The sequence below is a fragment of the Quercus lobata genome, chromosome 2 (genome assembly GCF_001633185.2).
Source record: "Quercus lobata isolate SW786 chromosome 2, ValleyOak3.0 Primary Assembly, whole genome shotgun sequence".
Taxonomy (NCBI): Eukaryota; Viridiplantae; Streptophyta; class Magnoliopsida; order Fagales; family Fagaceae; genus Quercus; species Quercus lobata.
Window position 1 is genome coordinate 96,536,432 of NC_044905.1, and position 23,833 is coordinate 96,560,264.

Sequence of the window (23,833 nt, forward strand, 5' to 3'; positions counted from 1 at the left end):
GTATAGTATAACTTGCCCTACCCTTCCTTAAAAGTTACCATAACTTTTGAGTGGAGTTGTGGTGTGCCTTTGTATTAATTGTTAAAACCCATTTCTCCCTCCCTTGTATGTGCGTTTGTTTCTTCAAAAAAAAAGGGGGGCTAATTGTCTCACATTGCTTAAAAGAATGTGTTGTGCGTAGTATAACTTGCCCTACTCTTCCTTAAAAGTTACCATAGCTTTTGAGTGGAGTTGTAATGTACCTTTATGTTGGAACTTCTTTCTCTCTCCCTTGTGTGTGTGTTTGTTTCTAAAAAAAAAAAAAAAAAAATGAATAGATATTAGTTTACATTTTTCATATATTAATACAGTTTTAAGGATTTGTATATATCTTGTTATTGAAAGGTGAAAATTTTTTTTCGTTTCAAGCTTTGGCCCTCCAAAGAGAAAATCTTGGTTCTGTCCCTATGAAGATATATATTTATAAGACCTAAATTGAACTTGACTATACGTGTTCAAGTATTTGGTGGCACATATAAAAAATTTTTAAACACAAACCACCAAAAATGGTGGCTTAGGTACAATGACCAAGCCACTAGCTTCAACGACCAAACTGTCAACACCAGCCACTAGACTAGCAGCCAGACCAACGACCACTAGATGTGTGGGGGGGGGGGGGGGGGAGTCACGGTCAACGGAAAATATTTTCAAGTTTGACCAAATTTTACAATAAAACAAACAAAATTAATTGATAAAAATATTTTTAGTAAAATCTTTTACAAAAAAAAAGAATGGAGCATTAGTAACGTGGAGGAGCAAATTCTCTCGGTGATTTAGTTGAGAGTGAGATACATTTGTTTAATTTTGTTAGTATAAGGACAAGGGTTTGCAGTAATTTTCTAAAGTTGCTGATGGAAAAGAAAATAATGATAGTTATTTTTGAAAGTTCAAATAGTGTATAAAACACCCTTGAACGTTTAGACCCCCTAAATACAAAATAACCAATTCAAGTTTTCTGACAAACAACTAGTGTGCGAAAAATGAACAGAAGCTATAAACAGAATTGGTAATCAATCTAAGCCAATTAAAATCACATCCACAGCAGATAATAGAAGGCAAAAATAAAGGGAAAGAAGATGCAAACACAAGGACAACACACAATGTGTTATCGAAGAGGAAACCGAAGCCCTCGGCAGTAAAACCTCTCCGCCGCCCTCCAAGTGGTAAGTAATCCACTAGAAAATGTAGTTGGGATACATGAACAACAATAGACCCTCTAAGCCTAATCTACCCAATGTACCTAAGCCCTCCAAGCTTCTTGCTCCAACGAGGTTGCGCCGAACCTATTTCTTTTCTAGCTTCTCGGATTCCGCTACTTAACCATAGCATAAACCAATGTAGATTGGTTCCTTCCTAGCTACTTCCCAGAATACCAAACAGCCCTCTCACAGTAATGGATATGGTAAGAAAAGGTTTTGGTAAAAAGACCTCTCAAGGGTTTAACAATGGAGAGGAAGAGAGTTGAGGAATTTGAAGAGTCTCTTATGTGAAGATTGTGGATGAATCAATCTTGTATAACTCTAGGGTTTCTCTCTCAAAATTCTCTCTGGAAGCTCTCTTTCTTTTGTGGGTATAAGGGGTATTTATACTAGGGTGAGAATGAAATGTGAAGAGTCAAGTTTTTCAAAACAGGGCTGGTTCGCAGCTTGACTGAGTTACGAGATCCAGCTGCGAGATAACAGAACGGTCAGTTGTCCTATTTTGTCCTGTAGCAGGGCTGGCTCACGACTTGGCCTCGCGGCTTGACTGAGTTGCGAGATCCAGCCGCGAGATAACAAAACGGCCAGCTGTCCTATTTTGTCCTGTAGTACTCTAGCTAGCATGACGCTTCAACTTCTGGCATGCTTAGCACGTGTGCTGCTTCTGGCGACTTGGAGCCACGAGTCACCTGCGAGATCAAATCCCGAGTCTCTGTTTTCTTGCACACTCTTGAGCAATTCAACACTCTATCTCACTCACTACCTTTACAACAAACCCACCTAAATACAAGGTTACTAAATGCTGAAATACAAGCAAATTTAGCACGGAATAAAGCCAACAAGATGGTTGATTAAATTCAACCTTACAATTTTCATTTAAAATGAATCCATTCCATGATACAATTAAATTTTATAATTTTAAAAGCGTAAAGACTACTGAGTAACGTAAGTATGTTCTATGTACACACTACACAGTACACTATAGATCCTAAAGATAGAATCTTAACATTGAAATTGACAAGTATGTTCTAAGGACTTTGAAACAAAAAAGAATTTTATTCTTGGAAAATATCCTAATCTTAAAAATCTTCTTACGAGAAGCTTTGTAGGCTGCACTATCCTAGTGTATGTAACACTTTTCCTTGCTTTTAAGATTAATTATTGTCAAGATTTTTGGGGAAAAAAAGAACTCATTTCCAATGGTATTTCATCATGTGGAGCGATATATGCACAACTTATCATGTTTTCATTTGTGTATGAGAGCTAGCTTGTGCTTATATTATATAATGATCATATGTGTGAAACATTAAGTTTTACGTCCATACCTGCAAATGCTACAGCAATTACATCATTCCCAGAATCATTTTTGAGGAGAGAAAGTCTTGTGCTATAGATATGATTCACATCATAGAAGTCTATCTAAAGTTGTGATTTCCAACTACCCTTTGTTGGCTTTAATTCCGTACCAAATTTGATTGTAATTTCTTCAATTATTTCCCTATATTTATGTGGGTTTTAATTGTAAGGAATGAGTGTGAGAGATTGGTGAAGAATCAAGTTTTAAAGAAGAATCAGTGCAGTTTGCAACTAACTCGCGAGAAACTTGCAATAAAGTATCCCACAATACGCCACGTGTGAAGCACATGACTAGAAACTGAAGAGTCATGCCAAGTTGTCAAATTCACAAGTACTTCGCAAGAAAGGCCATCTCGTGAGGTACCGGTGAAACTCTCTGTTTGGCAAAAAGATAAAGTGTTTTACCAAATTCTTTACCCACACTATAAATACCCTCTTTATCCACAGAGAAAACCCTAATAAAAACACTTGAGAGTTAGAGATTATTATACTCACAATCATCTACACATTTTTTCTTGGTTTTCCTCTACTCCTACCTCTCAATCTCTACATCCTTGAGAGGTTTTTAGCCTAAACACTTACCACACCCAATCTGAGTGTTGAGTCAAGTTTTGGTGCCTTTGGGAAATATTGGAAAAAGCCATTTAGTAGTGGATGCAATTAGGCTGAACTGCGGGATCCGGAAAGCTAGTAAAGACAAGACTCCGAGAAGTCTGTTGATAGTAGGAGCTTGGAGGGCTCAAGTACATGGAGTAGACTAGGTTTGAAGGGTCTTTTGTTATTCGTGTACTCCAACTTTATTCACTAATAGATCGATTTTGTCTTGGAGGGTCGTAGAGAGGTTTTTTGCCTAGTTCTTCGATTTCCTCTTCAATAACACATCTTGGTGTTATCTTATGTTTTCATCTCTCTTGCCTACTCTTTAAGCTTTTCTTTTATTATTTATTGTGGTTGAATATAGCTTAGAATAGTGTTATCGGTTTATTGCTGTAACGACCCAAGGAAAAGCGCTAGCCACATCTGCGCTATACCTCAAAAGGACTAGTCACAATTAAGGCTCCTTGCAGATGTTAATAAAGCCCAGTTCAACCCAGTAAATACCCAATGTGGGACTCATCACACACCCACACACATCACACAATCAATCAAATTGGGGCATCACAATCTCCCCCACTTAAATCCCTAACGTCCTCGTTAGGGCCCACTTTGTGGGGTAGTGTCTCTGAGCCCACACGGGATTACCGGGCCGGCTTTGATACCATATGTAACGACCCAGGGAAAAGCGCTAGCCACATCTGCGCTATACCTCAAAAGGACTAGTCACAATTAAGGCTCCTTGCAGATGTTAATAAAGCCCAGTTCAACCCAGTAAATACCCAATGTGGGACTCATCACACACCCACACACATCACACAATCAATCAAATTGGGGCATCACAATTGCACTCATTTACTCTTATTCCGCACTTCGATAAGTTAAGGTAAAAGAAATCTAGCCATATTTTTTTTAATTTGGGGTCCAAACAAGCTTTAGTGTTTCACACTAATTTGAGCTTTAGTTTGAGAGAGCCATGAACATGTACCTCTCTGCCACTCTTCCAACTAGGGACTTCAAATCAAGAACTACTCCAACTGGTATCAACTCATTTGCCATCACCAAAGGCTTATAACCGCAAAGGCTGAGATTGAGCAAAAGAAAGGATTGGAATTTAGAAAGTAGGGGCTTTTGGTTTGCCATTCTCTTGGACATTGTCAAGCTAACCTTTGCTAATTGCTAGATGGAGAGGACTACGCGTTAACTATATTGACTTATAAACATATGGTTTCCATTCCATGTGGAATTTTAGGGCAACTTACATCACACAAATGGGTCCAATAAGTACTATATGTTTGGAAACAACGTCATTGCCATAAATGTTTAATATTGACTTTGGTTATTAGGCTCAAAATGAGGAAAATACTTAGATAGTTCCACTGGAGTAATGCTAAATCCACAACTTATTCACATGATATGTCGTAAATGGTGAAGCAATGGACCCACATGAACCCACTACTTTTACTTTACCATTCACAACTTGCCATGTGAACAAGTTGTGGCAAAAGTTATAGTCCTAGCATTTTCCATTTCCATAGCAGTACTCTGAGCTCTTACCATATTGTGGGTGGGCCCCACACATGGGTCCAACCATAGGGCTCACTCTTACATGATAGCTCGAAGCATTGTTCTGAAACTACCTATGAATTAACCATTGCCTTTGAATACGATGCTCCATGTAAATCAATGTCATTGCCATAAATGTTTGATAATGACTTTGTTCTGTAGGCTCAATGAGACTATTCAAAATAGGCAAAACTATACTTTTGGTCCCTACATTTTGGGCCAATTTCCGTTTTGGTCTCAATATTTTTGTAACACCTATGTTGGTCCCTGAAAATAATAAATTGTTATCATTTTGGTCCATAGCATCGTCTCACTAACAGAAATTGCATACATAATAGACAAAGTGTACCGTTTACATGTTAGATTCTGATGTGACTAATAAAATAATACTAATAAATGCCACGTCAGATCCACATCAGCATTTAACTTAAAATTTTAATTTATCAATTTTAACAAAAGAAAAAAGCATAATTAAAAAAAAAATGATCAAATTTAGATCTAGTTCATCTTGATTAAGAACATCAAGACCCAAAACTAGAACCACTCCTACTCCTCTCTCTCTATGTGTGTGTGTTTGTATTTGTATTTGTTTCTGTTTCTTTTTCTTCTTTCTTCTTCCCAGATCTCTCTCTCTCTCCTCCCCCTCCCCTCCTTTCTTTTCTTCTTTATTCTTCCTAGATCTCTCTCTCCATTTTCTCCGCCGTCCCTTATTTTATATTTTATTTAAATAATCATTTTTCATCAATTTTTTTTTTTCATTTTTCCTTCTATTCTACATTGCAAATTACCTTTTTCTATTTAACTATTTTTTACTCTCACAAAACACCAAAAACCTCAGGTTTCTTTCCTTTCAACCTAAGTCTATCTCTTCTTGGTTCTCAGTTCTCATCATCTAAATCTCTCGAGGAAATCCGCCCACCCAATCAACCCATCAACAACGACCAAAAGAAATCCACCCACCCAATCAACCCATCAACAGAGATCCGAAGAAATCTCTCTCTCTCTCTCTCTCTCTCTCTCTCTCTCTCACTCTCTCAATGCTTCATGTCATCGGTCCCTCTCATCTGAATTCATACATTTTGCCAACTATGTTTAGGTCTCAAAGACCAGTGTGCTATCGTGTGGCCGACCAGGTATGGGTTTGGGTTTGATTTTTGGATTTGGGTTGCTGGGTTTGATTTGGGTTTTCAATTGATGGGTCGACCAGGTTTTGTGATCGGATTATTAGGTATTGTAATGGGTTGTGGTGGTGGTGGTGGTTGTTTGGCTTGGTTGGTGTTGGGTTTCTAACTTGCTGTGGTGGTCAGATGGTGGATGTTGAATTCATTTATGAGACACAAAGAGAAGAGAGAGAACAAAAGTAGAAAAGTGAGATGAAATATGATAAATGAATATAAAAATAAAGAAATTAATAAAATATTCAAATACACAGCAATATTAATCGTGTAAATATGGTTACTGTAGTAATTTTCTATTACACAATTATAGTTGAACTGATGTGGGAGATTTTGGGGGCTTGAATGTGTAAAATTGTACCCTTTTGCTATTTTGCAAAGACTAGTGTGAGTCCTCTTAATTGAAAAATCATATAGCATTTGAAAACATTATCAACTCATAGTGATAACATTGAATTACCCACCAAAAAAAAAAAAAAAAAAAGGCTAAAGTCCAAACTACAGCCCTTAAATTTGGGGATTTTTGGATTTTACACTTCGAAATTTTAGAATATCGATTTTATTCTCCAAAATTATATTTTGTTAGTACAAAAGCCTCTCCATCCATATTTCTGTTAAATGTCATATAAACTTGTCACACATGTTTAATTCATTAAATAAAATGATGTCAAGTGTCATAATAAAAATGACTTAATATTATTTTATTGGACAAACTAAACACGCATAGCAAGTTTATGTGGCACCTAATAGAAAATATGGACAAATGGACTGCTAATGCAAACCGAATATAAATTCAGGAGATAAAAAATTCAAATTTTAAAACTCTAGAGTATAAAATTCAAAGACCCCTAAATTTTAGAAGTGTAGTTCGCTCTTTGGCCAAAAAATAAATAAATAAATAAAATTATAGTGATTATATGTTTTGAAGTTATAATATTAATACCGATCTCACAATAAATGCATTGAAGTTTTGGCATTTGTTTGGTAACCAAATTAATTATAAAAAATAAAATAAAAAACTTTTATTTTTGAGAAGTAATAAAAAAAAACTTTTTAATGGCAAGAAATAACAAAAGAAGGAAATAAAGAAGCTTGTATTTTCATTTTTTCTTCAAATGTTATTGATTTCATTGTTGCTAATTGCAAGAATGGGATTGAACGCATTCCTTTGGTTAAAATCTAACACTAAGAGCATCCATATTAGTGGAGCTAAAAATTTTAACATTTAACACCTCAAAAAGTTACTTTATCTATTTTAACACACAATTTCACAACATATCTTGTATCAATGCTCTTATATTTCCTATCAGCCAAACACTATTGATCATTTTTTTATTAATTTCTTTCTCACTTCCTCTCTCTTCCTCTCTGCCACAAAACCCAATAAGTGATAAAATAATAACTTTTTTTATGCCTTCCTTTCTACAATGAACTGCTAAGACATCTTAGTAGTTCACCATAGCAAGAAGGCAAAAAAAATTGCCTTTGGCTCCACCAATGTTGGGCACTAATTGGAGGTTGAGGTGGTAAAATAGCTAAAAGGCTATTTTACCACCACCAATAGTGATGCTCTTATAGCCTTATAGGAAAATAAATAAGTGTGCTGATGTACTTGCTAGACTTGGAGCTTTGCTTTCTTGGGATTTTGTTGTTGGGAAAAGTTAATAGATGCCTAGGTTATTGGTTTATATAGAAAATATTTTTAGAAACTTTTTTTTATGGGAAAGGAAAAAGTAAAAGATATTTGATTTCTTTTAGAGAAGTAGTCTACAAAATTTTTACAACAAATTTTACGTGACAAGTTGTTATGGGTTTTTAATTCGAATTCACTGTTGAAATGACTTTTTTGCCCACCAATAACGGTAAGAAACAACTTGCTATTAAGAATTTGTTGTGAAAGTGTTGTCAAAAGTTTGTGGACACAGTATTTTTTTTTAACAACATTTTATACTTTCCATAAAAGTTGGAATCTCCTTAATTTGTTGCTTATGTGTATCCTCCTTCGGCGTTTTCTTTGTTGCTTAGCTGAGATTTTGCTGTTGCTTGTATAATCGTTCTGCAAACTCTGTTGTTGCTGGTTTGGCAGCTTAGCTGTTGAATGAAAAGCCTTGTTTACCAAAAAAGAATTATTATTATCTTTTACAGCTTTATATATGTTGGACTTGGAATTGGTTTGGTATTAGTATATATGCAACTTAATTGTTTGCGACGGCAGGCAATTCCTTGACTAGAATTTTTGCTTGCAAGCCCAATAAGCAGGTTTGAAAACCAAAACAACCGGACATATATGTTTTTGTAGTAACCTTCATTTTTCCAATTCTGACTTTTCAATTCGTTTTAATATAATCCTATTTAAACTAGTCATTTTCGGGGGGAAAAAATATCTACAAACTGTTGAGCATTTTAATATTAATTAATTAAAATGAATAAATATCACAACATAAATGTAAAGATGTGGGAGTGAATATAAAAGATAAGAAATTAGTGAAAATGTTTAATCCCACATTGAAAAGGAAAGAGACTATTTTTTTTTTTTTTTAATTGTGATGATTAATAGACTAATATGAATGGACTCAAATATTGGGCTAGATAAGTGCACAAGGGGAGGTGAAGAGCCATTAACCCACTTAATGGGTTACTACTTAATAGGCTATCTGTTTGGGCCTATTCCTCAGTCCAAATAGTGTTGGCCATATATGCTCGCTCTAGAAGAATGCAAGTAGGTATAACTTATAAGTAAATATTTTCAGCTATGAAGTATAATAACTTTGAAACCTGGGGTTCTTAATCTTCTCACACGGTAAGGACTTGAACAAGCTAGGAAGAATCCAATCATATTCTTGACTTTTCTTACTCTTGGATTTCTTAACGGAAAGGCCAACCCCACCTACAAACATCAATTCCCATGAAAACCGGGCTTGACCAAGGCACAGGCTTAAACCAATGGCTTGCCTTTAGATATAGTAGTATACCCAGCCAAACCAAACCACCTACTGGCTACTGCCCAAGAGTCAAGAGTCAAGACCCCGCCTAGAATTAGAGCATTCTCATTGCAAACACCTCTACTTGTACTGGCTATTGCATTCTCATTGGCAACGGATATGAGCTAGCTTTTTACTTAAATAATTCACTCTACCTTTTTTTTCTCTCAAATTTATTTTAAACAATACAAATTCAGTTTTTTTAAAAATAAGATAGCTTTTAATATTTTATCTCAAATTATAAAAATAAATTACTGAAAATAAGCAATTTTCAAGCATAATTTTCTCCCCAATACTTCTTGACGGCCATTAGTTGAACTTGAAGCCTTTGATGTGAGCCCCCTCAACCGATATTTTTGATACAAGAACCCGGGAATTTTCCCACATGCAACATGGTGCGGTGTTATTGGACAATCTATACCATGTCAACACTATTTTATTAGATAGAGAAGGAATGGCATTTGGACTAAGGCTGTGTTTGGTTCGATGTAAAATATTTTCTAGAAAATAAATATTTTCCAGAAATGCTATTTTCGGAAAAGGAAATATTTTCTAGTATTTGATTGCATTATGAAAATTGTTCTAGAAAATATTTTTATGTGTTTGGTAACATTCTGAAAATGCTATTTTCCTACAAATTTTTCACATTTTCTCAACTATTTTGTCAGCATCCAAACAAATATATAATATCATTTCTTAATAGATAAACACAAGAAACAAAACCCAACCAAAAAAAATTCATCAAATCCGGTCAAATGGAGAGAATAAGGAAGAGAGAGGGAGGTGACTGGGTTCGTCATGGGTAGATCGATGACTGGGTTCAACATGGGTAGAGAGAAAAAGGGTAGATCCGTGACTGGATTACTCATGGGTAGATCGGATTGGTGACTGGGTTACTCATGGGTAGATCGGATCGGTGACTAGCAGTCAAGAACGAGAACGATGGCGAGAACGGGGACGCCAACGAGCTTTAGGTCGAGAATGAGATTGGTTTTTGGTGGATCGGTCTTAGGGTACGACGATCTCGCAGGTGCTAGGGTGCGACGATCTCGCCGGTGGTACGATCGACGCTTTAGCTTCTATTGCGTTGTATTCTCTCTCTCTCTCTCTCTCTCTCTCTCTCTCTCTCTCTGGGCGTCTGAGCCTGGAAATGGTTTGAAGTGAAAATAGAAACGTAAAATGATTTCCGGGTCAAAGCCTTTATTTTTATGGTCAAATGAAATGCATTTCCAGAAATTCTATTTTCCATGCACAACCAAACACACGGTTTTACCGAAAATGATTTCCTGAAATGGTTTGAAGCCAAAACAAACGGACCCTAAATTTGTAGAAAAGCTCAAATTCTCCTCTAACCATACTGGTTGGCTTTACCCCAAACTCCTTTTTTTTTTTTTTTTTTTTTTTTTTTGGGTTGGGCTCAATACTCTTCACTTCATAGAACAGGTTCATGGCCTTTTACATATCACATAATCGGCTCATGGGCCTCATGGCAACGTTGTTTCATCACCTCAAGGGTTGGGCTCATGGCTCCTATATTCTCCACATCGTGATTAAAATTTATGGCCTATGCTTCATTTTATGGAATGGGGTTAAACCTGCATCATGCTATGTCATCACAAATTGGTAGTATTATGGCTCACGGTCCACCTTTCTCACACCTCACGGATTGGGCTGGAAGCCCGTTTGTTTTTCTCCTCAAGGGATCAAGAGTCAAGACTCAAGGCTCACATTGTTTCTCTTGTCTCTTCATGGAAGGCTTCCCCATAAAATTGGTCCATTTAGTTTTATTTCGATATAAAAAAGACTTGGCTTTTCACATAAGTTATATTACATTTTTTTACAGTATTTTTTTTCTCGAACATGCCCATGTTACTTGGCATCATGTTGCCTTTTCAATCAAATGGAGGTCTCTAGCATCTTTGTTTACCGGCTATGTTAGATACATTTTGGACACTTAAGTATGATTTATGTAACTTATAAATGATTTTCTATCCATTGAGTAGATACATTGGCACTGTAACTCTTTTACATGGTTTGGGTTGGTGTAATATTCGAATGGCACAAGAAAGATTTGATTGAACCGTGAACAGGAAATTAACCCGATGAACCATTGAATTTGGCAGCAATGACAAGCACCAAAGTACAGAGGATAATTACCCAAACTCATTGTAAGCTCATTAATTTCTTTACTTTCCCTTCTTAATGCTGTTTCCATGTTCACTCACTCTCCCATTTTGTTGAAGTATGCGGCAGATGGTCAGTTATTATATTTTTGCCTGACAACTAGAGTACAACAGTCATCACTGTTTGTTTGTAAAGGTCTCATCATGTTGTTAAGACTTGACTGTATTTGGAACAGCAATAAACTTTTGTTGAAAAAGGAAAAAAAAAATCTTATTTCAAATAACCATAAAATTCCGTTGACTTGGGTCCAATCTGCCAATTAGCTAGTACGAACAACAAAAACTTTATAGGATAATTATGCAGTCCACTTCCACTTTCTGATTAGAACAACTTGTAGGGGAAAAGAGCTATTACTGAGATGATGTTTACTTAGTGCAACCACATTGTATAAGATATAATTTAGATATGACTTTATGTAATTAATATTAATTTTATTGTGAATGTTTTGATAACACTAACTAAATAACTTATTATTCTATAGTTTCAAAATTCTTATTTTGTTATTGTTATTAATTAAAGAACTAATATATTAATTCCCACAAATCTTAAGGGAGAGAATCATCATTTTTCGTTTTGAGGTATATTATGATTTCCTTTAACCTCAATGAAAGTTTGTATATTTAACTTGGAACTTTGGTAATATGAGTTGAATTAGCTTTCTATTTTTAATGTGTGTACAATTCAGGATAACTCTTTTGTTATACAAATCATAACCCAATATATATATACACACACACTATAAGACCAAATTCTTACATATTTTGTCGTAAATGCAGGGTATCCACTTTTCATGAGGCACAATTTTAAATATATATATATATATATGTAAGTTAATAAATAATTTAATGATATAATTGAAATTTAGTAACAAAATATATAATCAAAGCAAAAGAACAAAAAATTAAATGCACATTGTGTAAGGCCAAGTCTTTATTAGATATTAGATATCTCATTAAAATAAAAATAAAATAAAATGAATCTTTATTAGATATAAAAACTTATAATACATTAATAATTAATCTAATAAATAATGAAACTCCTTTCACCTAAAGTTCATTAAGAGTGTGAATTGAAATGATTTAAAAAACTGATCATTTTAATTGAAAATTATATTTCCTACCCAAGTTTTTAATTTGCTAGAAAGAAGAATGAAGAATGGAGTCACTTTTTTCGATGGAACATCTTATGTAAAGATAATTTTTCGTGTTATTCAATGTTTGATAGTATCAGAAAAAATGAGTCAAAATAAAATTATCTTTAGTCAACATAAAAAATATGGTTTTTTTTTTTTAAAGGAAGTTTTCTACTAAAATGTTTTGAAAAACAAATTTATCTCACAGCAAGCTAAATAAGAGAAATTCAAAAAAAATTTATTTCAACTCATTATTTAAGGTTGTTACCAAATATAGAAAAATGAGATACTTTTATTAAAAACATTTGTTTGAAAAATGACTAATTTTCTAGAAAATATTGTCACTAAAACAAATAGAGCTAGATCTGAATCCTTGGAATCTAGAGTAGAACAGATGGGAATTCGAACCAAGACAAAAACAAAACAAAACACAAAAAAAAAAAAAAAAAAAAGTAATCTCTTCCTACAAAAAGAAGATAGTCAATCAATGTAATCAAGATTGATAAGACTATTATATTTTATTACATTGCATATGATATATTTTACATAATTTTCAAGTAATAAATTATGAACCCAGCTTAGGGAAATGAGTTCATCTCTTAAAGATTTAGGTAGAAAACCATGTCTATGATGAATTGGGTACATCCTGCATAGATGCATCACCATGCCTTGAACTTGAAGAAAGACTATCATTGTCATCGTCTATAACCACATCATCTGATCCTTCTGTGGAATTCCTTGTGTGATTCTGCATATCATCAATACCAGGTGAAGGTTCAAAAACCTCAGGACTTGCTACGACATATACCCTTGATTCTTCTCCCTTAAAGGTATGTGAAGAGAGATCTTTCTGGTCAAAATGTTTTGCCATTTTAACTAATTTGGACCAACATGAGTCGACAGGATTTTCTTCGCTCAAAACAGGCCAATGTGAGTAAAATAACTTAAACATATAAACCAAGAATGAGACCACAGAAGCAATTCCAGCGATGAGGAAGAGGCCCTTAAAACTGTCCACATCAAGACTATGACTATCTAGAGAGATTCTGGTGTTTTGATCTTCATAGTTAAACTGACTTAAATCGTACTTATTCTCAATTGCTTGAATTTTTGATCTATTTTGTGTGACATTCAAGATTGCCCTTGACATGTGAGGGACAAAACGAGATCCTTGTGGGAATGCCTAAATAAACAAGTTAAAAAATTATAGCATTTAGGAATAAAAAATAGAGGAGTCCATTTCACAAGAATTACTATATGAATTACATGTTTTTTTAGTGAATAATAATACTTATTAGAGCACACACTAAAATAGTAATACCAGTGTCATGATTGAGGTTAAATATTACAAATTTAAAGGTATATCCAATGTCAAATTATTTAAATTTTAAAATAATGTGACACAATGTACAGTCTTAAATTTAGAAAATAAAATTTTAACAGAGAGAGTGAGAGACTCACAAAGCCAAATCCATCGGTATGGTAGAGGGGTCCAATTGTAGTATACTTAGAGGAATACTTTGCAAGGAAGATCTTTAAATAAGGGATTTCATCAAAAATAGCTGCAACCCCGCCATTGCGAGTTCCGTTTGACAGTGCTTCATGATACTCTTCAATGGTGTCATATGGTTTCAACATGGACTCAGGGATATCTAATTGTTCTTTTAGAAACTCCTTAACAAAGGAATTCTTTTGATATCCAACAAAATAACCATTCTCTTTAACCTCTTTTACATCAACAAATGTAGGTTGCAATCTCTGTACTGTTAATATTGAGGTTAGGCTAGCAGTATAACTTTGAGTTAGGATGAGTACCAAGAAAATCCATATGACTAGCACAAATCTTGACCAATTATTTACCACTTTCTCCCCTGCAAATAGCATTGAATTATTATTACTATGCATGTGCATAACAAATACCCATGTTTTGATTTAAATTGAACCACAAATAGAGAGATTAAAATCCCCTTTATGTTTTAAGCGTAACACTTAACCCATTGTGATGTTGTTTTATGCATAAGCCAATAGTTGTGTAACATTTAACCTTCTTAAAAAAAAAAAAAAAATTAATGTAATACAAAATCCCCTTTTGGCACTGTTTTATTGTAAAAATGCATATCTATATATGGACATGTGTTCTCATATGAGCAACTTATCCTTTATTTTCATGGATGCATAATGGGTAACACAAAATCATATTATGTAGTTTCATGCTTTATGGAGAAAAAATAATGGTCTTGCATACTTTTCCCTAAAATCTTTCTACAAGAATGAAGAAACTTACTGTGAGCAAAGGCAAGTGTAGAGAAGGAAAACCAGAAAATCAAGCCAAGTTGTTGCTCTAGAGGGCCTCGAAACTCAGTGTTTACACGATGTTCAAGAACCCATATGACTAAACCTATAACAATGAACACTGCACCAGTTGTTAGCCATAATTTCAAGCTTAGTGGCTTTAAAAAGATCCACAAGCTTTTTCTCTCATCATGCTTTACTGAAACCACCATTTGCACGCCTGATTCCGTATAAGGCAAAGTGAAATCAACATACGTGGAGCGATTAGCAATAATTGTTGTGTCTCCAATAACTGCATCATACTTCTGTATTTTGAGAGAGAGGTAATTATCAATTTATGGACTTTGAAATAAATTTAAAGAAGTAAGAGATATTACAATTTTACCACACGAATTATACAAATTGATGTGCCATTAGTATAAAAAAAAATCAATATTTATTCATTATATTGATAAAGTCGCACTGATCTCTCTATCTCACACACACGTATATATATATAAAAGGGAGGGGGGGGTGGGGGGGATGGGGGTTTGGGGGGCACCCACCTTAGTCTTAATCTCGTAAAGAAGTTGATCGTATGTCCCATTGCTCTGCCTTTGTTTATTCATATAGGGAATAAACTCATAATGAAGGGGGAAGGGAAATGAATCTAGTACAGCATTGAACACATCAATGGAAAATCCTGATACATTAGGCGAATCATCGGTAGAAGATTTCCATTCCAACTTCACGAATTGTTTAAAACCATTTTTCACTGGAACCCCAATCCTTAACCTTGAAGGAGGTTGGTGTATTGTGTATCCTGGCCAAATCAGTGGTTTAAGTTTGTCCTTTGAGGTCGAGTATGCCTTTTCACTAGTATCCTTTAAATCTTTGGAAAATCCTCTTTGTGGGGTCCAATATCCAATATTTATCTCGGTTTTTCCTATCACATTGAATACTTCAAAGGCTGAAGGCTCCAACTGCCCATTAACCAAACCAAAATTCCCGCTTAGGCCTTCAAATGTAGTATTTACAATTGTATTGCGAAGCCTTGTACCATTTTCAAAAATGTCTAAAGCTGCCAGATCAGCATTACAACCGCTAACATTTTGCTTGAAGAAGCTGGAATGCATGCCAGCCTTCTCCACTGCCATAGCCAATGCCCAAATTGTATCATATGCCCATAATCCAAACAGGTTTAAGCTAGTAGTACTCCTGATCTTTGCCTGGATTGAGGTTAAATTTCTCTTCCATTTTCTTTCAAAATCTTCAAGATGTTTAGATAGGGATAAGTATGGCCTTATTCCCAATACACCTTGCATTGAGTCCATGACCTTTGAGCTCATAGGATCTAGCAAAGATGATAAACCATCTGTGACCATCCATGCATACCCGTCACTCATCATTTCTGCATTCTTTGCAAGTGCAAAGAGTTTGGAGCCAAGTGAAGCAGTCATGTGAACAAGAAATATTCTTGCGTGATTTGCCTTTAACTTTTTAAGCTCTTTAATGATTTCCGTACTATTAGATGATGGAGGAATGACACATCTATAAAGGACCCGAGTGTCAATCACTTGTAAAGCTTCCATTAAATGTGGAATCAAACTATTGCCATACTCTGTGTCTTCGTAAATAAGGACAATTTCCGGCCAACCGAAGGCCTTAACAATGTCTGCTATGGCTTTAACTTGTGCGGAGTCATCTTGGGCTGTGCGCAAGAAAAACTTGTTTTGGGATGGAGAAAGAGAAGGACTTGTGGCTGAAAAGGAAATGATGGGAACCTGAGCTTTACGACCAAGTTCTATCACAAACCTAGCTTGTGCTGACCTTTGAGGTCCTATAATGGCCTGCACTTCTTCTTTCTTCATTAAATCTAGTGCTGAATTTCATTGCAACAGTAAATTATTTAGAAAATTGAAATTTTACTGGCAATGTTCAAAACAAGTACTATAACAACAACAACAACAATACACTGATAATAAACTTTATCAATACATTCTGGAAAATATTAACATGTTGAAACTATACACCAACATATTTTATCAATGTCTATTTTGGTTCAAAATTGTTAGGACCAAGAGCTTACTTACTGCACCAAAAACTATAGTCAATGATAAAGACATAACTTTATTCCCTAATAAGATGGCAGCCCAACACCAATAGGTTGATTGAGACTTGGCCTAATTTGACCTTCGTCCCTAGTTGGATTTTAGACTTGGCCCACTAGGCCTCTGCACAACAATCCCACTCCCAACACCTACACATGTGTAGCAGGGAGTTGAACCTGTGACCTACTATGATACCAATTGTCGAATTTAAATTGTGTCACTCTACCTCAAAACCAATTAATGTCTATTTTGGTTCAAAACTGTTAGGACCAAGAGCTTACTTACTGCACCAAAAACTATAGTCAATGATAAAGGCATAACTTTATTCCCTAATAAGATGACAGTCCAACACCAATAGGTTGATTGAGACTTGGCCTAATTTGACCTCCGTCCCTAGTTGGATTTTAGACTTGGCCCACTAGGCCTCTGCACAACAATCCCACTCCCAACACCTACACATGTGTAGCAGGGAGCTGAACCTGTGACCTACTATGATACCAATTGTCGAATTTAAACTGTGTCACTCTACCTCAAAACCAATTAGCAATGAAAAATATATACTCAAATATTTTATGGTATTGTCGTAGGCCTATTTTTAGAGCAGTTATAGGGAATTAAATTATAGTGCCCCAACAATAACTTATAAAAATAGTAAGAGAAAAAAGAATATGAAGAAACAAGAGTTTTAATTAAAGGAAAAGCAACAAAAGAATTTAATTACATAATAAATTTTAAAGAGTATATTAATCAAATTCTTTTTGCAGTAATTCATTATACTATACAAAGGAAGGAGATGATTACGTAATAATTAAATTGAATAGTTTATATTAATCAAATTCTTTTTGCAGTAATTCATTATACTTTACAAAGGAAGGAGATGATTGCATAATAAATTGAATAGTTTATATTAATCAATATAACAAAATTGACAAAGTTTCACTGGTATATATAGTCAACTACTAAAAATGAATTTCACATGTGAAACCCCCTTAATAGATAGAAAAAAACTTATGTACAGTACTTTAAGTGTTGTTCCTTAAATTCTATTTTCAAAATTCTGTCATATAGCTATTTAACTAAAAATTACATGTTTATTTAATAAGAAAAAAGTTATATGGCAAAATTTTAAAAGTGGAATCTAAAGAACAACACTTAAGTCTTGCCCTAATAGATAAACATAAGACAATGATTAATATACTATCTTTTAATGAATTTTTACATTTAAAAATCACTTAGTATTCAAAATCAATGACTTTTTATTTTCCAAATTGGTATAAAATACTGTGTTTATTTCTTTATTTTCCAATTCAATTCTTAGCTTTGCCATGCGCTCCATTCATAAAGAGGTCACAAAGTTTATCACAACTACAAAACTAATACTTTACAATACGCCAATAATTTTTTGTAAAAGGTGGTGGAGGTGAAGGGACAAAGCAATTTCTAGACTCCTATAAAAAAAAAAATTTTAAAAGATTAAAAAAGAAAAAGAAAAAAAGAAGCTATTTCTAGACTAAGGGAACCCCTAAGATTTTTTTTTTTTAAATAGTTTGTATATGCATAAGATTAAGGTTTTAAATTTGGGGGAAAATTATACCTGGCCCCTCAAATTGAATATTTACCCAAAAAATAAAATAAAATGGTTATCTAGTTCATTCCCATAGTATGTGGTCCTTCCTAGAACAAACAACCCATTTCCTTAACAGATTCTTAAGTGTTTTTTTTGTATCAACTTATTTGTCAACTTATTTAAAATTTTAAAATAGTTAAATAACTATTTGTTTTATTATATAAATAAAAAATAAAATAAAAAAATCAATTGCGTTTGACTCTTTAGTTTTTTTGTTAGGAATATGATTTTAAAACTCGAACTGTTCAAAGAATCGGAGAATGAAGAAATTCAAGGATTTCGAGGTTGGACCAAGGTCGAATTGAAGTTGAACTATGATGATGTCATAATTAATTTAATAGTTATTTAAAATATAGATAATATAATAAATTAGTATAAATAGAAAAACTAAAATAATTCAAATAAATATAAAGACCCTCATTCAAATGTATTTTTTATATCATAACTTTCATTATAGTGTTTCAAAAATCAACGAAATATTATTATTAATTGTTAAAAATAATATATAAAAAAAATATTATTACTTTACATTATACTATCAAGATAAAATAAATTTATATTATAAACAAAATGAATGTCTACAACGTTATTGTGGGGCCCAATAATTTAAGGACCAAGCCCGATTGCTCCTGGAAAATCCGAAGGCCCAGTCCGAGGAGAGCTGTGGCCCAAGCTCTACAGTATAGAGCACAAAACAATTTTGGAAGGTAGCCGAGGACAGTTTGGTCCTCGGCAGATCCTGAATCCCACCGAAATAAATGGGTAAAACTGGTATAGGGACGAATTTGTAAGGAGATCCAAAATATCTTGGGGAAGTTATCCTTACTACCCTTCCAGATAAGACCCAACACATGACAGAGCCGTACTCTGCAGCCTTATCAACCATACCCAACAATTCTGGGATTAGACTGATGGGACAAATATCAGTCTTGTAAAGATTAACCCTACACGTGGACGAAGGACAATTAACACAGACGAGTATAAAAGAAGAAAGCAAGTAAATCTAAAGGGGACCCCATCCCACCTCCGAAAAAGGAGGATCACACGGGAGAGAACATCTCAACAACACCGGACTTCACTGAAGAAAGTCCGTCTTTGGATAACCGGGGTTAGGCCTCAATGGTCCTCGGATCAACTCCGAGGAGTCCCATCCCATATGGTGCGACGTCTTAGGGCTTAAATGTTCAGGCCCAACACCTTTTTCTACCTGAATTTCTCTAAAACCAGGATCGGACATCGCCCCGCGACCAGCGGCTAGCTTTTTAAGCCCACTCTCTACAAATTATATTGTGAGGGATCTTCCGTGCGCGAGCCCAACATCCTTATTGGGCCGCCAGAGAATCGTGTCCTTACAATTGTATATTTTTATGCAAAGATGAATAATATTGTACACTTATTTTATAAATTTATGTAATATTATACACATTTATTTAATCTATAATATAAATCCTAATTTACACAGTACATGAATTTAATATACGAATTTTTGGGTTTGTAATACAAATAAATAATGCAATTAAATATTTAAATGTCCTATAAAAAATGCAATTAAATGAAAAAAAATTTAAAGAAATTTAAAAGAAAATGAATGGTGGAAGCGTGGCCTCATGTCCAACTATTTCATGGGGAAGGGGTAGTGTCTGCCATATTGGTAGATAGCTTTATTGGAAAAGCAAATACCTTAGACTTGTGATTTCTTTTGGTTTTGGGCACCATTCACCAGTGACAGAAGAAAAAAGGAAACGCCAAAGAAGCAAGAATAATAAATGCAGAAGAATGGAGAAGAAGGAAAAATTGGAAAACGCAAAACAAGGAGTAAAGATAAGGTTTGTGCTTTTCATTTCTTTTTTATTTTGTGGACTTAGTGTGTTTTGGGACTGCATTTTCGGATTTGGGGTGAGGATGAGAGAAAAAAAACAAAGTTCAACAGAGAAAATGGCACAATGCTCCTTCTTTATCTTATTTTTTCCAGTTTCGGCCTAACCAATGAGACCCGGACATGGTTATCCAACCTAAGCGGTTCTAGGCAGTTCAACCGCGGTTCAAATAGTTTATTGTGTTTTTTGTGTATAGCGAGTTTTGAGGTTAAAAGAACCGTCTCAAGAGACTATTCTTGGTTAACCTGGTCAGACCATACAGTCGATCCGGTCTGGATTTCAAAACTATAACCAAAGTTAAAAAGATCAACATTACACACTTTTGAGCATTTTAAACAATATTACACATTTTTCCACACACTTTTTCACCCACACGTATATCAAAAACATCCAAACAACATTACTCAAACTCCTCTACCAAGCACCCCCAAATCTTTGGAGTTTGCATGTTATCATATTTGACTACGGGTCTGTTGGATACTGCTTATTTTGCTAAAAACTAAACACACCGTAGCAAAATAATTTTTAAATGTGTGAATAGTACCGTGTGACCCATTTTTAATGAAAGTTTTGTTAAAAAAAGATGTTTATGTGTCTTGTGAACAGTGCACGGGACTCACTAAACTGTGTATTCACATAAAAACTGACTTCTCAAAAAAAAAAAAGGGGGCAAAACTCAAAAAGCAAATGTGAAACTCTGAATCCAAATGTATATTACATCTAAATGATTTAAGTCCTTTTTTGTTTGGGTTTTTTCTTAAGGGTTCAGCTTGTGTCCAATGAAAGATTTCACTGGACACGTTGAATTGTGGACACGTGTCTGAATCTTACCATGTCCAATGAAAACTTTCACTAGACATAAGCCGAACGCTTTTCTTAAAAATATACTCGGAAATACTAGTTAGTTTTTAGTTATAATAAGTGTAAGGACACGATTTTTAACGATCCAAAGATGGCTTTGGGCTCGTATGTAAAAAGGCCCGAACAATATGATTTGTAGAGAGTGGGTTTGGAAAGGCTGGACTTTGGTCGTTGGGTAACGGTTTAGTCAGGATTTTCATGGAAGCCCATTCGAAGGTGGATTTGGTCTGTACGTCTAAGCCTTACACGGATGTGGTATGAAGATCTATCTCCTCGGAATTGGTCCGAGGAGAGTCTCGCCTTCGCCGTCCTCCTTTTTATGAGTTCGTCTTCCCCCTTTTCTCTGGTTCCGGGGCCGCCCCTTTGTCAATGCAACGAGCTTCCCTTTTATACTAGTATTTCCTTCCCATTCTTCGCCTACATGTCCGTTTCTCCTTGTTCGGGGTGGTTACTCGTCTTGTCAATCCTCACATCAGAGTGGTTGGGAAAAGCTGGACAGCATGGTATGAGTATGGGTTTGTCAGGCGATGGGCTCCACATTAAGGCGTTGGCAGCCTTCTCCCTTGTGCTGCTCCTGTACTGAATTTGTCCTTTTCTTCAGGCTTTTTTGTGAGATGTTGGGCGTAAAGTCGTCCTCGGCCATATCCTTGGACCTTCAAGGAGCTCTCATTGTGCGTTCTTAGCAGTAAGGCTCCTCGGCCTGGGTTTTGGGCTTTTAATACAAAGTGGGCTGAGACCTCAGATTTTAGGCCCCACAATAAGTATTGATTTTCTTATTAAAAAAAAAATTGATTTTGATTTGATTTGTAGGTGGCGGAAAAACCAGCTACAATACATGACTTTTCAATTCTAATTATAATATTGTTAAAATTAGGCACTGCAACAAAATGTGAAAATGGCTTTCTTTAATGAACTCTTAGATTTTGTACATAGAAATTAAAATCGCAACAAAGCTATCTCAAAATCAAAACTAGATAATTTTTGGGATTTAAAATAACATTGAGTCCATTTTAATATGTTTTGAGTATAAATATATTAGGAAAAAATTATTTTTCATATTTTTTCTTTTACTAAATAGATATTAGTTTACATTTTTCATATATTAATATAGTTTTGACTATTTGTATACATCTTGTTATTGAAAGGTGATAATTTATTTGTTTCAAGCTTTCGCCCTCCAAAGATAAAATCTTGATTCTGACCATGTGAAGATAATATTTATAGGACCTAAACTAAACTTGACTATACATGTTAAAAAATTTGTATGTTATAATCAGTTTGTTTCACTCTAAAAAAATTTCAAATGTAGTATGCATTTGGATACCACTTATTTTACTGAAAACTTAAAAACAATAAAAAAAATAATTAAAAAAAAAAGGCCAAAACGCCAAATGATAAACGCAATCAACTATCCAAACGAGACTGTAAAATATTTTATATGTAAAATTTTTTCAAATATTTGGTGTGACGTATAAAAATTTTTAAACACTACCAACCAAAACTAGTGGCTCTGGTAGAGTGACCAAGCTGCCGGCTTCAATGACCAAACCGTCAACACTAGCCACTAGACCAATGGCCGAACCAACCACCACTAGATGCCTACCGGGGGGGGTGGGGGGCAGGGAGTCAGGGTCAACGGAAAATATTTTCAGGTTTGACCAATTTTTACAGTAAAACAAACATGATAATTGATGAAAATATTTTTCATAAGATATTTTACAAGAAAACAAATGGAGCACTAATAACATGGAGGAGCAAATTTTCTTGGGACTTTATTTGAGAGTGAGATTCATTACTTAGTATAAGGACTAGGGTTTGCAACAATTTTCTAAAGTTGCTAATGGAAAAGAGAATAACGATTATTTTCATTTAAAATGAATCCATTTCATAATACAATTAAATTTTATAATTTTAGAAGCGTAAAGACTACCACGTAACTTAAGTATGTACACACAGTACACAGTACACTATAGATCCAAAAGATAGAATCTTAACGTTGAAATTGACAAGACAAGGATTTTGAAACGAAAAAGGATTTTATTCCTGAAAATATCCTAATCTTAAAAATCTTCTTACGAGAAGCTTTGTAGGCCACACTATCCTGGTGTATGTAACACTTTTCCTTGCTTTTTAGATGAATTATTATCATGTTTTCATTTGTGTGTGAGAGCTAGCTTGTGCTTATATTATATAATGTGCATATGTGCATAGGTACCTGCAGATGCTGCAGCAATAACATCATTCCCAGAATCCTTTGTGAGAAGAGAAAGTCTTGTGCTATAGTTATGATTCACAGCATAGTAGTCTGAGAGCGCCATGGACAGGTACCTCTCTGCCACTCTTCCAACCGGGGACTTCAAATCAAGAACTACTCCAACTGGTATCAACTCATTTGCCATCATCAAAGGCTCATAACCGCAAAGGCTGAGACTGAGCAAAAGAAAGGATAGGAATTTAGAGAGGGGCTTCTGGTTTGTCATTGTCATGGACATTGTCAAGCTAACCTTTCCTAATTGCTAGCTAGAGAGAACCATGCGTTAACTGTATTAATTTATAGACATATGGCTTCCATTCCATGTGGAATTTTGGGGCAGCTTACATCACACAAATGGGTCCAATGAGTACAGCATGTTTGGAAATAGGGTCATTGCCAAGATGTTGGATATTGACTTTGGTTATTAGGCTCAAAAATGAGGAAAATACTTAGATAGCTCTGAAGAAGTAATGCTAGGAACACCACTTTTGCCACAACTAGCTTACATGGCAAATCATAAGTGGTGGAATTGTGAACTCATATGAACCCACCACTTTTACTTCACCATTTACAACTTACCACGTAAGTAAGTTGTGATAAAAGTTG

At 34.7% G+C, this 23,833-nt stretch overlaps 1 protein-coding gene across 2 annotated transcripts; it reads right to left on the bottom strand.

The window, feature by feature from the left end:
* Positions 1-12,771: 12,771 nt before the first annotated feature.
* On the bottom strand, positions 12,772-23,453 carry LOC115961005 (glutamate receptor 2.8-like). 2 transcript variants are annotated; one of them, XM_031080065.1, is made up of 5 exons: positions 23,189-23,453; positions 15,064-16,379; positions 14,511-14,823; positions 13,688-14,097; positions 12,772-12,974 (listed from the first exon to the last, which is right to left on the bottom strand). In XM_031080065.1, the coding sequence occupies exons 1-5, from the start codon at positions 23,451-23,453 to the stop codon at positions 12,852-12,854; spliced, it is 2,427 nt and encodes an 808-aa protein (XP_030935925.1). In that variant the 3' UTR covers positions 12,772-12,851. The 2 variants fall into 2 exon arrangements, with proteins under 2 accessions (XP_030935925.1, XP_030935921.1); XM_031080061.1 differs by having other exon boundaries at positions 12,772-13,409.
* Positions 23,454-23,833: the final 380 nt, after the last annotated feature.

What these genes read in the sequence shown, in the direction of transcription:
- LOC115961005 (XM_031080061.1), bottom strand. Translation starts at nt 23,453, where the DNA reads ATGACAAACCAGAAGCCCCTCTCTAAATTCCTATCCTTTCTTTTGCTC. An exon ending in TATTGCTGCAGCATCTGCAG is followed by an intron (nt 16,380 to 23,188) that starts GTACCTATGCAC and finishes AATGAAATTCAG; the next exon opens with CACTAGATTTAATGAAGAAA. An exon ending in TACACTTGCCTTTGCTCACA is followed by an intron (nt 14,098 to 14,510) that starts GTAAGTTTCTTC and finishes TGCTATTTGCAG; the next exon opens with GGGAGAAAGTGGTAAATAAT.